This window comes from Cervus canadensis, chromosome 7, assembly GCF_019320065.1.
Source record: "Cervus canadensis isolate Bull #8, Minnesota chromosome 7, ASM1932006v1, whole genome shotgun sequence".
In the NCBI taxonomy this organism is placed as follows: domain Eukaryota; kingdom Metazoa; phylum Chordata; class Mammalia; order Artiodactyla; family Cervidae; genus Cervus; species Cervus canadensis.
In genome coordinates, this window is record NC_057392.1 from 89,432,741 (window position 1) to 89,449,882 (window position 17,142).

The 17,142-nt window shown below is 39.0% G+C and overlaps 2 protein-coding genes across 8 annotated transcripts in view; one reads left to right on the forward strand and one right to left on the reverse strand.

Moving 5' to 3' along the window:
- Window positions 1–17,142, reverse strand: part of MED12L (mediator complex subunit 12L) — a 347,565-nt gene that overhangs the window by 57,507 nt on the left and 272,916 nt on the right. For 4 of the 5 annotated variants that reach the window (XM_043474000.1, XM_043474003.1, XM_043473999.1 and 1 more), the window contains 9 exons: window positions 15,418–15,536; window positions 14,638–14,781; window positions 13,633–13,796; window positions 9,979–10,110; window positions 5,131–5,358; window positions 4,386–4,527; window positions 2,658–2,778; window positions 2,173–2,274; window positions 1,373–1,486 (listed from right to left, as the gene is read on the reverse strand). In XM_043474000.1, the coding sequence (XP_043329935.1) occupies window positions 1,373–1,486; window positions 2,173–2,274; window positions 2,658–2,778; window positions 4,386–4,527; window positions 5,131–5,358; window positions 9,979–10,110; window positions 13,633–13,796; window positions 14,638–14,781; window positions 15,418–15,536 (1,266 nt within the window). The remainder of the gene's footprint in view (window positions 1–1,372; window positions 1,487–2,172; window positions 2,275–2,657; window positions 2,779–4,385; window positions 4,528–5,130; window positions 5,359–9,978; window positions 10,111–13,632; window positions 13,797–14,637; window positions 14,782–15,417; window positions 15,537–17,142) is intronic. The other variant, XM_043474002.1, reaches the window with a different exon arrangement.
- P2RY12 (purinergic receptor P2Y12) overlaps window positions 1–17,142 on the forward strand; it is a 49,927-nt gene that overhangs the window by 16,041 nt on the left and 16,744 nt on the right. The gene's annotated exons all lie outside the window — the stretch shown is intronic.

Here is a 17,142-nt window from a genome sequence, read left to right on the forward strand (position 1 = left end):
GGCCAGCTTTCCTTTCAAACATATTAAAAGTAGAGAAATCTTCCTGAAATGAGCATTTCATGTTGGCAGTACAGTACCAGGAGCTCAGAGCAGAGGTGTGGCCCTCCATGTGGCTCTACCTTTCCATTTCAAATACAAAACCCCTGGGCATTTCAATAGGAGTGTGTGTGTGTGTCTGTGTGTGTGTGTGTGTGTGTCTGTGTGTGTGTGTGTGTGTTAAGGTGAACTTTTAAAAGTTTGTTTTATGAAAACTCTTGTTACCTACCCTCATCATCTCCAAATACTACTTAAGTGTTGTTTGTTCGGTTGTGTCTGACTCTTTGCAACCCCATGAACTGTAGCCCACCAGTATTCTCCATCCATGGGAGAATTCTCCAGGCAAGAATACTGGAGTGGGCTGCCTTTTCCTTCTCCAGGGGATCTTCCTGGCCCAGGGATTGAACCTGGATCTCCTGCACTGCAGGCAGATTCGTTACCATCTGAGCCATCAGGGAAGCCCCAGTACTTCTTAGAGAGAGGTATAAAAGGGTCAGGATACATTCCAAAACATATTTAAGACTCATCTAAAACACCTCTCAACTCAGCAAATTCAGTTCTAGCCAAAAGGAGTTCCTTTGGAACATAAGAGGTAATTTTTGTTTAGTCAAGACCAAAAGAGGGTACCTTAAGTTGAAATTAGGCAGTATGAATTCAAGAATCCCTCCCAATCCTTCAAATCCTGAATGATTTACAGAATAAAAATGTTTTAAGGTAGTACACTAAATGAACAGAAAAGATAGTACTACTACTCCTGGAGAATACATATCAATAAAGATACAGGGATGTCTTGAACATAAATTATAAATTAAATGAAAAAATTTATTATAAATTAAATGAAAAAAGTGTGATATCTAATACTGATTTATCAACAATATCTGTATCATTGTAATTATCACCTGATACATGAAAAAACTAAGGCAGATGGACAGAAACTTTTTCAGGATCACAATGAAAAACTAAGATTAAAACCCAGATTTTCTTGTGTTCTAGTCCAGGAATATAACACGAAATGTAAACCTTTACGCAGATTACCAATTCAACCGAGTTCATCACAAAGCGTGACTTCCGCCAACAACTGAAACCCTAACAACCCCGTGGGCAGCTAAAATGCCACACAAAAAAAGTATTTGAATTCCCCCAGAACTGTAAGGAAGGGACAGACTTCTTGGGAGTCCAACTGAACATGAACTTGGATAAAGCCAACTAATTTTTCCAAGAGAATAAACAAACAAAAATGTATTTCTAATAATTTTAATGAGAGTTAAACCTGAATAGAAATTATTTTGCCTCTGTTTCTGGTGATTAACCAAGCTCAGTGCCAGGATAATCTTACCAAGCATCATAATTGCTTTTAAGACAGCAAACACGGCTCCCACTTCAATGCTATTGTGAGCAGCAGCTAAGAGGTGTCTATCACAAGATGATCTTATTCCAGGGAAAGGTTTGCCTATGAGAAAAACAACAAAGCTTTAACAGATTCATCATCATCATTAATCACTGTTTGTAACCATTTACAGTCAACAGGGCCTTTCATTGCTAGGCTGTGGACGCTTAATTGCTATTAGCTAGCTTTAATTGACGGTTCATGGATTCACCAAGAGACACTGCCAGTATCCAGTACTTTTTTTTTTTTAAATAATTAAGACAATTGCTTTGCTCTTCAGAGAGATGTATTGAAAAAAAATCAGTAGCACTTTTATCCATTTCTGCTGATGTCACACACACATTTACATAGAAATGATCTTTAGGAACAGACTGCGCTAAATTCTAATCCCTAGAATTCTTACCTATTCCCTTCACCTTAGTAAAAGAATAGATGAAATGCCATTGCCCTAAGCTGCTAGGGTTTGGCTCATAACCAGCAGAGTATGTTGGAGGATCACACTGCCCACCAGCATGACTTGGCCAAGGAGCAGAGGTATTTTTATTGTTTATTAACTGCTGATGTGAGTTTCTCAACACATCCTGATATTACGTAAAAGAAAGCTGCTGACAACCCCTTTCCTTCATCACCTTGAAACAAGCCCAGCAAAATCAGGAAGGAGATTACAGAATGGACAGCCTACTTGGTCAAGTTAAACCTAAAGCTCCAAATGAAAACATCATCAGATAAGATTTCAACTGTCATCTCACCGGTTGCTTGAGGTAACAGGCAGGCCTGGGGAGCTCGAAAGAGATGAAGCAGGAGGCGGCATGTCATTCTTGCCCCAGGCTCCGCATCCGCATCTCCGCAAGCTAGGAGAGAGGATTTTAAAAGCAAGTTTTGCGACATACTGAAGAACATATCTTCTGCACTTCTCGTAAGCTGAGGTTTCTGGAATAATCTAAATAAATGCTCCTTACGGTAAAAAGCAAAGCACTGGCTATTTCTTTTCTGAGAAACCCGAGTGCTCTCTTAAAAACAAGTATTAAAATAGCCGTTTCCAACCTGCTCCGTTGAAATCAGTGTGACTTTTGTTTGGAACAATGATTACAATTCTACCATCTCTACCCTGAGGGCGTACCACTGCCCAAGGCATGTCTGCTCAAATTCTGCTCCGCCCCTCCTTCACCATGTGAGAGACCGCGGCACCGAGACGCCCACCAGACCAGCAGGGCAGCTCCGGGGGCAGCCTTACCTGCGGCCAGCAGAGAGGGCAGCGCGACGTGCTGCACGACGTCCTCCAGGGAGAAACACTGTCGTGCTATCAGAATAGCAATGAAAGTAGCTAATGAATCATGGAATGAAAGGTCACTCACCTTCAAGAAAAACATTGACACGTTTTAATACCTAACACCCTTTGGAGTAACATCTTAAGATTCATATCTAAGAGCACGCAGGCAATACCAATAAGATCTCAAATCCCAAAAGGAACCAGTAGAGGGAAATCACTTATGAGCATCACCCTCCAGGCTTTTTTTCTATTTTTTAAGACAAAGAATGAGGTTCACCCACATCCCAGAGCTTTAAGATAATACTAAGCTGTACCTTGAGTATATGTAACTGGGAAACCAAACAATAAAACAAAGCAAAATCAAGATATCTCTAAGTGATATAACATAAGTAAGTCTTTTTGGCAGAATGCAGTATAATCTGATATTGAAGGGTAAGATCATTAGGAAGCAATGGAAAACAAGTACGTTCTCCTAACTGAAAAACAAGCCTTCTGAGTGTTTTTGGTGTTTCTTTCAGGAATAACTAATCTTAATTTTGCAAGATAATTAAATTAGTTTTTAAAAGCAACTGTGAAAATTCTCACCGACTCCTAAATTTAAAGAAGAGTGAAGATGAGGGAGGGAGAAAAAGAAAGAAAGAGGAGAATCAGAGGAGGAAAAATCATTCCTTCAGAGTGAAATGTCTACTCTTTACAGATCTCACAAGACTTTGGCAGAAAAGAATAAGAAAAACAGCTGTAATGGCAGCCTCCACATTAAGTTGTCCTGTAAGTCAAAAACTATGGTGAGAGATTTACAGAGAAAGAACACAGCGCCTGGAGGTTCATACTATTAATTCCAACTTTACAGATGAGGGAACAGGCAGAGGTAAAGTGAAACAAAAACAACTGAAAGATTAAGGACCTGTGTTAAAGACAGACAAGTGGGTCTTTGCTGTCTGGATATGAGTTTTACATCTTAGGTGCCCACAGGATAAAGTGGAATGCCCATGTGGTCTTGAGACACCAGAACCAGGAAATAAAACTGTAATTGAGAGGCAGTTTTTATAACGTATACAATTCTTCTATATATGAGATACACTAACATGTAACATGGATTACTGCAGGAAGTGACCAAAGTGACAGGCAGAAATAAAGAATCAAGATGGATTTTTAAGAAATTCACACACTGATGCACTGTGATAGTTGAGGAAATCTGTGATAACTTTGTAACGGACATCTCTTCAAAAACCTTCAGACACAGTCACTAAGAAAGACTGGACATCCTAATCCCACACAACAGAACCAATACTCCTAAGAGAGTTTTTCTCACCTTAAGAAAACAAACTGGCTGACTTCAGAATGCAAACTGCTTTAGTTAAGTTATGCCCTGCACCATGAAGGACCCAAGGCACTCAGTAAACATGAACAGACTACTCTGAGGAGACCACAGGCAAGAAGTCTCAGCTAACAAACAAGGAGACTCCTGGCATCTCCACTCTAAAGTAGGCTATTTTAGTTATTCTGTTTTTTTTTTTTTTTTTTTTTTTTTTACATTTACTTATCCCTGGCAATCACACTCTGGTTTATCACTTCCACAGAGAGAGAGGAAAACAAATTTATATTTCAGTTAAGAGTTGACTCAACTAAAAAAAATTACTAACTGAATATTTAGTTGCACGGTCGAGTTTTTAAATGAAACAGAACACTTACATCTACAGTGCAAAGTACGTCATTAAAGCCCCAGACGTGATTGGAAGAACAACAGAGGGCCTTGAGGACCCCCAGCCACTCTGAACTGAGAACGGTGCAGCAGGCCGTCAGCTCGGAGGAGAAGTTGGCTATGTCATTAATCCTACAAAGAAGAAGAGGGACACAGGAGAAGGTAGCAAAAGACAAATACTCACACAGGATTAACTCAACCAACACACAGTCTCAGCATCAGCGAATGTGGGCTTCATTTCTTAGATTCAAGGACATAATAAAAATCCACTTGACAAACTACCTACCAGAATACGGAACGGAAGAGAAAGATGTCTTCACATGCTTTCTAATATTTAATGCTGCCAAGCAACAAACAGTAACCAGTGCAGATATCAATTAACATGCTTTCAGTTCTGTGAACAAATCTGACCTATGAATTCATGCTTTTAAAAAACATGAAAAAAAGGAAAAGGAAGACCTAAATCCAACGTTTCCAAAGTTATGTGTATTTTTCATTGGTATTTTTGTCATATATGTTTTTGAAAACGGATCAGACAACTGAGAGACTGTATCTAGAGCATCTTACGTCAGCTCAATAAGCCAGGTTAAGAAAAGCATCCAGTAACAGAGCTGAAGTAAACTCAGTAACAAAATAAGATTTAAAAAACAGAGCCAAATGTCTGAAGTTAAAGATCTGAATTTCAAAGCAGCAACCATGCAACAACTGCGCGTGTAACCGTGGAGCCCGGCTCACCTCCCAGCGTCCTGATGGCCCATGCACACGTTCATGAGGGTGTTGCAGACGAAACTGTAGCGGTTGGCCGCGTTGTCACTGAGGATCTTGCCCAGCACGGAGTAGTTGATGCTACGGGCTGAGGGATTCTCAATAAAATCCATCATGAAGTCTGGATCCCATCGCAAGTTGGAATTTGCAGGAATCACATTATTATATATGGTTTGCTTTACTTTTGAACAGGCACTACTGAGGTTACAAGAAGAAGAGTTAAAAGACAAAACAAAACTATAATAACTAGAAAGTGACTTCATTTAAGGACAGATTAAATGGCAGCTATAAAGTATTCCTAAAGAAAGCTCACGTTATGGGTTCTTGATTCCAACTTCCTAATAATCAGCATTGGGCACAGTGCCTAGAATGTTCTAGTTCAATAAATAGTTACTAAGTGGGTAGAAGAACAAAACTAAAATAAGACATTTAGGTACTAATCTTAATTTCTAGGTCATTTCCACATTTTACGTGCTTTAAAAATAAAATAATCTACTAGGACGTCCAACAACTTCTCTGAACAGTGAGTGTTGTAACTTAAGACTAATAAAAACGGATTGGCTTACACACCAGGAATAACTTGGTGTTTTTATCCTAATCATGCATCCTGTAAAACTATTCCTCTCCATTTGGGATATCCAGGGAGGTTTATGTGCCATGCCTACCTGGGAAAGAGGGGTTCACTCCCTGCCTTCAAGGAGTTTAAATTCTAGTAGGCAGATACAGATAATATACAAATACAAATTCTATGAAAGTAAAGAAACCATTATACTGCTCCTAAAAATGTATCATGCTGTGCTTCTCCGCAGTATCTAGGATGTTTTAAGAACCTGGTTTACAGTATTCAGAATTATACAGAATAATACACAGGATATTGTCTGAGTGTATAAAAGGGAGTTAGCAAGCATCCTCTCAAATCTCGCTCTGCAGCTGAAGGATGACCTGATTTCGGAGCTCAGACCCCACGTGCACTTTGCTGTCCTTGCCCACTTGCTAGGGATAACTAGTCCATAAACAACATTTCACCTTCTCTATACAAGAGCTCTCTTAAGCAACAGAAAGTCTTTTCCTTTTAAATTTCAGTAAATTTATTTCTGATCAAGGTGACATGCCCTAGTTTTATGCCTCCTGTATAAACAGTAGCCAGGAATGATTTCCTCACAAGTGAAAAGATTTATAGACTCTTTACCCTAAACGGTTACCACTGACAGGTGCTTCCAGAAATCAGAGATTGCTCAGTTCAGTGTTTACCAAAATGTGACTTCAGGTTTTCTCCTTCACAATCACCTCTGGGAATTTATAAAAACTAAAAGACTTCTGGACCTCACTGGTTAGGTGTATGGATTCTGTATGCTTTAAAAAAAAAAAAAAACAACTGTCCCAGGTGAAACTAAGTCCCAGATATGCTTGGGAAGAACTGGGCCAAGAGGGAGGACTAAAGCCACCATGTAAATGGCAGCAAACACAGCTTTCTACATGCTTTTTCTTGGCAGACAACTTATATAAAAGCTTGTCCGTGGTTGCTGAAGGACATAAGTTTGCAAGCTGAATTCATGACCTGATCAAAATGACAGTGCTTTTGTTCATTTTTTTAAACCCTAAAATCTTATTTATTTACGGCCGTGCCGGGTCGTCGCTGCTGCGTGCAGGGTTTCCCTAACTGTGCCGAGCAGGGGCTCCTCTCCAGCTGCGGTGTCCAGGCTCCTCACTGTGGCGGCTTTTCTCGCTACACAGCACAAGCTCTCGGCGTGCAGGCTTCAGGAGTTGTGGCTTGCATGGGCTGAGTGGCCTCACGTCATGTGGAATCTTTCCTGACCAGGGACCAAACCCATGTCCACAGGATTCGAAGGTGGGTTCTTAACCCATGGACCACTAGACAAGTCCTCCAAGCACTTTTAAAATCTCCCTTTTCCCTGTCTTAACCCGTGCCATGCTTTCCACTCAACTTTTCATACATTCTCACTTAGTGATAGTTCTAAGTTTGTTTCACTTGCCCACTGAAAAGGAAATAAAAACCCATTTTTCTCTCTGCTGGCCCCCTTCCTAGCATCAGGCCCTGGATTCCTCCACCTCCCGGTATTCTGAGTGTTAAGGAAACAGAGTTCTGCAAATTGCAAAGCAGTATCTCTTTTTTTCCAACTTCCCACTTAATTCTAACAATCTACCCAAGTCTGTCTTTAGAAAGCAAAAGAATTCTGCTTTTCTTTCTGCATTTTTTTTTATAAGTCAGCCTCATTTTTCTAGGGACTTCTTTCAAGTTGATGCCCTCCTGCCTCCTCTTATAATTTTCCTGAACTTTGTGGTTCATGGTGAGTCTCCTCACCCTTCATTTTGAGGCTTCCTGTTTCACTTATTACACTCTTTCCAGACGAGCTCTAGGTTTTAATGAAACATTAGCTGCCATCAACGTCACTGTCAAACTCTTAGCACACTCTGTTGCTGGCGCAAATAGAGTTAACAAGCAAACAAAAACACTCATTTCCTTCTGAAACTGCATGTATCAGAAAAACCGGAGAGAGTAATGAAAGCAACACACAGCTCAAGGCCAAAACGACGAATATTCAAATGTAGGCTTCATCCTTTATTAACTTATCATGAAGGACAATCGTTTACCGATAGGAAAAATTATTCCTGCTTCCTGGGGTTGTTAGGAGGATTAAAGATCTTGATGAAAACAACCCAGCCGCGCCCTTGGCACACAGCAGCAGCTCAGCCATAGTGAATGCTAGCTGCTCGGTTCACGCCTGACTCTTTTCGCCCTCTTAGACTGTAGCCCGCCAGGCTCCCCTGTTTATGGGATTCTCCAGGCAAGAATACTGGAGTGGGTTGCCATTCCCTTCTCCAGGGCATCTTCCTGATGCAGGGGTCAAACCAATGTCTCCTGTGCTGCAGGCAGATTCTTTACTCACCTGAGCCGCCAGGGAAGCCTGCTCAGTCATAAGTGGATGTGACTAGTGATCTATTTCCTTCAAATATTACACTTATACACATTACAGATGATGTTTCAGATCCAATCATTAAAACTGGTTTAGTAATATACTAATAGACATCTCTCTGCACATCTACCTTTTCTTCAACCATTGTCTTAATCCTAGACTATAAATAATGCTTGACTTGAAGGTTTTCCAAGAGAATTGCAGCTTGCTTCCATGTCTTTAATCGCTAACGCCAAGGAGCCCCTCAGTTCATTGTTGGTCTCCTAAGTTTCCACACAGCCCGTGTGCATTACTTGAATTAACTCACTTAACATGCTTTTCTACCCTGCAGGAGCATCAGGGGTCAAACACTGTGGCTTTCTTGAGAAACTTACAGGGCTGTTGCAAGAACCCAGTCATGTATGAGAAAGCTCTGTGAAAACTGTAAACTGAAAGCTCTTGGCAAAGTAACAGAAAAACATGGGGCATTTTTTTTACCTTATTTCTGGGGAAAAATATAATATTTCATAAGGGATTATCTTTAAACCTAATTCATTTCATAAAGACAAACTTTCACATTTTTTTCTTTATCAGTACCATTAAAAATATCACAGATATTGTTTTTGGTATAGATCATTCTTTAAACAGATTTTTTTTTTGCAGTGCCTACTATGAGCCAGATACTCTTCAAGGTACTGGGATAGGGCAATGAAGAAAATATAAAGCTTCTGCTCTCAAGAAGCTTATATTCTAGAAAGGAGCCAGACCATAAATAAGTGTATAATGCACATAACGGGGAGGGGAAATAATGATAAACTCAGAGAATGACAGAGAGTGGGAGCAGGGGCCGTCCTATTTCAAAGGGGCTGATCAGGGAGGCAGAGCCCTGAGTGAACTGCGGGAGTGAGTGAATAACTGCGGGAAAACTTTACAAGAGCAGTAACTGCCAAGTCCAACAGCTCCAAGATGGGAGTGTGTTAGAATGTTTGGAGACCAACAGGGAGGTCCATGTGGTTAATCTGAACAGAGAGAAAGAGAAGACAGAGCTGGATCCAGTAGATCCCGAAGGGTTGTGAATTCTATTCTGAGTAGATAAGAAGCCACTGGTATATGTCAAGTTATTCTTGTTTCAAAAGGATGACTTTTGAAGACATGTTGAGAATACTCTTAAGAGAATCAAGGATGCAAGGCAAGAAAGCAGTTAGAAGGAAACTGTGATGGTCCAACCAAGAGATGAGCATGCTGGGAGTGGCAAAACAAGAAAGAGTGGTCAAAAAAAAAAGAGTGGTCAGATTCTAGATGTACCTGGAAGACAGAGTTTCTCGGGTTTACAAACAAACTGGATGCAAAGGACAAGAGAGTGAAGAAAATCATAACTGACTATTCTTTCCTTGCCTGATTCTAGATTACAAATTTGTCAGCTATTACCATCTCCTTCCCTCCACCAACTTACAATTAATCATCTAAACTTCCTCAAACAACATTAAGTAAGTAAGGAGTTTCCAGCACCTGTCCACCTCTTGGGGGTACAAGTGCTAAACTGCAGAGAATGACAGGGAGCCAGAAATGCTCTTTCAAGTAGGAAGGTAAAAGAGTCAAAGAAACAAATGCAGGGAGAAAGTAAGTATGCAAACGGTGGGGAAACAATTTTCTAAGTGAGGTAATAGCAACTGCAAAATACAGAATGCTTTCTCTTCTACGAAAATTGCAATCAGAGTTAAACATGAACAGTAATTTGGAATAGGAGGTTACAGGTACAATGAGATGTAATTCAACAGGAATTCTGGCAGATATAATTAGGATTACTTCCATTATTAAAAAGGATGACAATATTGGTTGGCCCACCAAAAAAGGGGGGGGGGGCATAAACCTATTCTTATTCTTTTGACTTTCTTCTACCCACCTGAAGAGGTCTCCAAATTTACTTCTGAGGTGGCTACATGACACGTAGAGATCATAGAGGTAGGCTAAGATGCATCTTTCAGGGGAAGAACATTCTGAGGGGTTCACAACATGCTTGACCACACCACACAATCTAAGGAGAAAAATATATGAGGACATGAGACACATACTTTGTCAACATATATGTCATTGCTTGAATCTTTTAGAGTGAGAATATGTTCCTGATTACTTTGAGTAAGAAAAAAAAGATATCAGACTGTCAACACTAATCATTATAGCAAGTAAATAACTGAATAAAATATCATTCTTCTATTATGATATTGAAACATTAAGTATTTTTAAAACTTCTGAAATGCCATTAACAATAAGAAATGAAAGAAATTCCTCCAGACAGAAGATGTATAGGGAGGGTCCATCAATAAAGCTTCTGCACCAGGACACAAAAGTTTTGGTAGAGAATCTTCTCTTGAGTAAAAAGACTGATAAATTCAGGAAATGTGCAAAGGACCCCATGTCCACTGTGTAAAGGAGCCATTTCTTCATATCAGTAAGTCTGATAAGTTCAATTTTAAGACCATAAGCTGGTTCAGGCATGAAACACAAATTCCTGGTCTGAGGTCACATTCTCCTTGTTTATCCAAACTAGAAACAAATGTATTTTAGTTAATCTTAACTAAGAATTCCAAACCCCCTCCTTTTTGGTGATATAACACTTGCAATTCAGAAGAAGTATTCACTACTCCAATTTCCCAGATCAGAAAGATGGCCTCTTGGGCCACAATTCACACAACACACCATTTCTCGTGACACAGGCAGACACACCAGCGGTCCCTCGACCCATCAGAGTCAGACTCCGCCGCCGTGCTGCATGTGATTACGGGGTTCAGTGCTACTACAACGGTGTCACAGGAGACTCAAGATGATTAAAGCTGAAAAGTGTTTCAGAAATCATCTGATTCACCTTCTTTATCTTACAAAGAAGGCTCTGAAGCTCAGAAAGGTAATGGAACTTGCCCACAAGGCAAAGAGCTAGTTTATTGCAGATTCAAAAAGAGAACTCAGGTCTCCAGAGGCCCAGTCTAGAACCTTCTCTGCTGTTTAGAAGGTGGGAGGCAGCCTGGGATGACAAGGCTGAGACGGACGCTGGAATCACAGGCGATACCACTGAGCATCCTTCCCAAGGCCTGTGACTCGAGGGCTCGCTCAGACTTGGACTCGTTATTCCCGCCCTGGGATCCGCAGAACCCTGATAGCTTCGTTGTTCAGCCGGCAACAGCAGAGGAAGTGCAGTGTTCCCTCAAATGGGTCTGCCATGCTGTGGGCTTTTTCTTTGTGGGTGTAAATGAGAAATGCCTTTCAAAATAAGACAGAGAAGCACCAACACCCAGAAAGAAATCCAGCCCAACATCAGAGGTGGGACCTCGAAAACCATGCAAAGAAATAACCATGTAGCATCCCACGGCTTCTGAATTGCCAGCAGCAGATGCAGGCAACTGAAAACAGCTGTCAGTCACATCAAAAGTGCCCCTCAGTTAAGAAGAAAATAGATGCTTCAATCAGTTGTTCCCTATATAAACCAAAAGAGCTCCAGGTATACCTTGAAAAAGCAGAGAATTACTTTGTGATTAAAGAAAACAAATGTATTGAAAAATTGCCAGTCAGTGTTCCCTCCACCTCCTAGAAGTAACAAGACATTTTACATCGAGATCCAGTATGCTTATATAAGTGCAAAAAAAACACAAAACCCAACCCAGAATAACAGTTTTGGGAAAAGTACTTATCTTTACTATATATGATAAAAGACAAACATAAAGTGAATATCAAACATGATTTTATAAACATTTAAAATATCAAAATAAATGATAATGACATAAATTTCAAAATAAAGGGGAAAAAAAAAAGTACTTGTGAAAAACTATTATTTTAATTTCATGACCAGTTAGGGCATTTCCATTCACAGTTTAAAAAGTATGGTGTAAATCAAACAGCATGAATGAGCTGCGTGAATGATTGCTGATTGTCTCAGCAATCTGGCGGATTTATCAGCTAGGAGATGCTGGGTGCAACACTTCACCAACCACTCCAACTGACAGGCCTGGGTGTCAGTACCCTGACTTGTAAATGGTACTAATTATTCAACTCCACAGGGTAGCTGAGGGTTGTAAAACAGTTCTGTATTTTCTGGATTCTAAGGTAGCTATTTTCTTACATTTAAGAATATCACGGATGTTTCAGATGTCACTTAGGAATAATCTAAGTGTTTATTATCTGTGGCTTTTCTCTCATGTGAAGAGAAGACTTATGGTTCACTAAGGCTAACATATTTAACAACTGGCTCAACAGAGAAAAAAATTCTGCTGACTCTGGTCACAGAGAAAAAAACTGAAGAAAAAGGCCAGAATATGAAAGACAAGCTTGAAGGAAAGATTAAGAAGATATTAAACGAGGGGTCTTCAAGTGATAAGATAGTATTTGTTAGGTGAGGATGGCTGCAAATATAGAGGAGGCACAGAAACACTTATGTCAAGGTCAATGTTAACGAAAGTCTGAAAGCAAAAATTCTACTTAAGCCTAAAATCTAGTCAAAAATGTACTTCAACTTTAAAGTAAAAATGTTTCATCTTGGGAAATGCAGTTAAAGAAAAGCACATGTAGTTAAGAGACAGCCTCTTATATGAACTGAATGTAGCAATAATTGGATTTACTTTCTTCTGGTTTTTTATTTATACGGTTATTACAGAAACATCTATAAGATGCCAAAGAATAGTTACAAATTTAAAAACCTATGTGTAGAATTAATGTGGTAGCATTTCCTCTTCCCTCCAAAAGCTGCTGTTAAATGGATGCCACTCTAGAATAGATAAGACTACATGTGCTGGATTACCAAAAAAAAGGCACTGTGAAACCAAAGAACTCCATGTTTGTCTTTTGAGCGCAGGAGGAAAATCAAAAGAAAAAGAGGTTGCCTTTCTTTTATGTCTACATAAAGCCCGGAGAAAGAAGTCTGCAGTGGACAAGAGAGAGCTCAGAATAAGTGTTTTGACAGCTCATTATACTTCTCTGGTCCCAATGGTAGTGATGTAATGACTTAGCGCAACTTCCCTAATGGTAACAGAGAAAACCTTAGCCTACAATTCATCCAAACCGAAAAAGACTAAGAATCAAAAAGTCATTTATTCTAGATTAACTCATCAAAATTTTCCTTTAATTTATAAAAGAAATGAAAAGTTAAATCTGTAAGATGATATGTATTCAAAGCTTATTTGGAATTGGATTATCCAAATAGAAACTGAAATTACGTGAACAAAAAGCAACCACATATTCACCAATCATAATAATTCAGGATTCTGGTCGGCAGAGACGACAGTAACTAGGGAGAGAGAAGTAGGCAGGCAGGCTTTCTACACTTTTATCACCTTTCTGGTAAATGCTTCCCGGCACAAGCATTCTTTAAGTATGCATCTTTTTATGAAACAAACAGTACTATTTTTCGTTTAAAGCCACTATAAAACTATCACAAATACACATTCCATTGTTAAACCTGTGAAAAGGGTATATAGGAAGGCCTTTGTTCTTTCAAACTTGATATGAAGTTATTATTTCAAAATAAAGCTTCTTAAAAAAAGCCACATTACACATTCTAGGATATACCAACCCTTCGAACACCTGGGCTGTCTGATCGGGGTTCAGGATCAGGCAGCTGTGGTAACGCCTGAGGACAGCCACAATGCAGACACACAGTCCTGTCGTGTAGCTTCCTGCCAGGCTGGAGGACTTCAGGAGCAGTTCCGCTTCCACGACACTCAGCTCGTTCAGCAGCTGCAAAGGGCAAAAAGACCGAATAAACATGCAGCTGCCACAACAAATACGGAGACACGTGAACTTGTACAAACTCTGGATATACTGAGTCATCCTAAAACTGCCTGATCTCCTTCCTTGTTCTGCCGCAGGACTATACACGTATAAAACCACCATCGCAGAGCCTCAGGCAATTAAAAGGCTTTTACTTTCAATCCTTTACCAAATTATAGTTCTCCTTCTGTCTGGGCATCACTGTCCAGGCCATCAAGAGGGACTCAATACTGAAATAGCTGCCAAAATTTTATGGGGGTCCAAAGTTCTGGACTGGATAATTTCAGGAAAAAACACCCCTAGCCTCTTGATTTTTTTCCATTTACACCTCATTTTCAATAAATGGAAGTTATTCATCAGTATTTTCTTATTATTAACAAAGCTAACACCTCCAACAGGATAAGTAAAAGATATGTTTTATTTCTACTCACTAACAACATACACTAACAAAAGAACTCAAGTATGTGTACAAGAAAAATAGTGGAACAAATCAATAATGTTTAATATTTTTTGCTCTTACCTAAAATATACTCTATTATAAATAGCAAACAAATTTTCACCTTTCCCTAAGCAAAACAACAAAAGACAAGTAAGAAATACAGTCAAAACTCTCACGTTTTTTACTATTATATTTTAACACCAATTATATTTAATTGAAAATTATGGACACAGCTGCTAGTTGAAAATGCTAGTTAGATACTGTTGACTCAGAATGTCTCAACTATACAAAATTGCACGGGGTGGCTCCCTGTAAACTGCACAATGCCTAGTAGGTTTGCTTTGCTAAAAGGCAGGATGCCTCTGATACCTGTATTGCAAAGTCAATGAGTCCATTGATATTTAGTGCTGGCTCCATGAGATCAAAGATGAGCTGAATGTGGTGAGCCAATGGGAGATGGTATGATGTTCCTGATGCAAAGCTTGTGATTTGTTCTAGCACGTTATTAGAAATCTATGTGAAAAGAGTGAAAGCAATTAGAAGACCAATATTCCAAATACCTTTTATGTATTATTTTAATTTTGTAAAATTTTAATTTATGTATTAATTTAATTTTAATGCTTCTACTTAGAAGTTGAAACATATTTCTATAGAAAACAAAATCATGTACAAATCAAACAATATCCTTAAAACAAATATAATCTGAAGAAATAAGACAAGTTGTCATTAAGATCTTGACCTAACTCTCCTAAAGGTAGAACTATAAATGCTTAATTAATTTCCAGATATTCCTTTGACTACCTATGGATTTGGTTTCTTCCCAATTGCAAAGTACTTCGTTTCAGTCATCAACAGATTTCTCCCTTATCAATCAGCAATGTAGGACACAAAATGTAATAATGTAAGTATTGCATTAGAGTACTTTATGTAGGGCTGATTGTGATCACAAGGTAAAAATATTTCTAGGATAAACATTAATCCTCAGAAAAGTAAACCAACACTTGAAACTGAACTACTTTACAGTTTTAAGACAGTTCCAAATACATTTAAAAATGCATTTATAAAACAACGAAGGGTGAATACACACCCTGCGTGAAAGAGCTTTAAGGAAACATCCCAGCTCCATAATAAATCAGCTTTAATGGCTACCTGAGATGTCACTTGATGCTGATCAAAGTATGAAAGGAGTTGAAGTTTCGTGAACACGGTCTCCAGGGTTGGAAATGCTTCCTGTTTGTTCTTCCTGGCTTTCTGTCCTTCATCTCCAACTAAATAAACGCACAGTGGATACATTATTTTTCATTTAATTGAAGCTCTTGACCTGTTTCAGGGATACTTTTTTTACTGAAGTATCACACACATACAGAATATGTACACAGACTCACTGAATTTCTACAAAAGAAATTAATTCATGTAATGAAACTCCAATCACAGAATCACAGACCAAAACCCTAGAAGCCCTCCCAGGCGCCTCGCAGTCACGTGCCCTCCCCAGAGAGCCAGGAGCCGGCCCTGGAGGGGCTCACATTAGTGCTGTTCACTCCATACAAACGGAATCACATGATATGTACTTTTTATATCTGTCCTCTTCCACTCAGTACTATTCTTCTGAGATCGATCCATATTGATGAGGCAATTCTAATTATTTTCTAAACACTGACCATTCTCATTTATGTAATATACTTAAATGCTGGCTATTAATGAGAAATGACAGTTGCTCACTTGTTTCTGACTCTGTGAGACCGGAGCGCTAGCCCCACCAGGCTTCTCTCTCCACGTAATTCTCCAGGTAAGAATACTGGATGGGCTGCCATTTCCTTCTCCAGGTTTAATAAGAAATCCCTCCTTAAATATTTCTTACTCGCTGACTTTTAAAATACGATATCAATATTGAATGGGGAAAAAAATCACCCAGGTTCAAATGGATATAACAGAAAACTCCATTGGCATCTTGTTAGGAGACTCTATAACAACTTAGTATGTAAAAAGGGAAATCTACACAATTCCTAACATTTTAGGGGATAGGAAAGAATTAACTCTGTCCACATTAATGGAAAAGTGCTAACTTTACCAATTTAACATAAAGAAGTTTGGAAAAAATAAAAGTAAGAAATACTACGAACATTGTTTATTCCAGAAGAACATTGCTTATTGTCTTGTTCTTAAGAGCTCTGAGGATAAGATCCAAAAATAATTAGGTCCTATTTTAAAATATCTTTAATATATGCATTTACAAACACAAATCTAAAAGCAAAAAAATGCTGTATTATATGATCTCAAGGATCTCTTCCAACACTATGATTCTAAGTAGTCAATGCTACTGAAACAAAAGCCTCCTCACACATCATCTTGTTTGGGAAAGTTTAATTTCAGGGAACAAAGGTCATTTTACAGATTTTTCTGTTTAAGATACAAGAAAGATTTCACTAAACTAAACCACTAGACCATTCAGGTATGACCTAAATCAAATCCCTTATGACTATACAGTGAAAGTGAGAAATAGATTTAAGGGACTAGATCTGACAGAGTGCCTGATGAACTATGGATGGAGGTTTGTGACATTGTACAGGAGACAGGGATCAAGACCATCCCCAAGAAAAAGAAATGCAAAAAGGCAAAATGGCTATCTGAGGAGGCCTTACAAATAGCTGTGAAAAGAGGGGAAGTGAAAAGCAAAGGAGAAAAGGAAAGATATTCCCATTTGAATGCAGAGTTCCAAAGAATAGCAAGGAGAGATAAGAAAGCCCTCCTCAGTGATCAATGCAAAGAAATCGAGGAAAACAACAGAATGGAAAAGACTAGAGATCTCTTCAAGATAATTAGAGATATCAAGGGAACATTTCAAGCAAAGACGGGCTCAAAAAAGGACAGAAA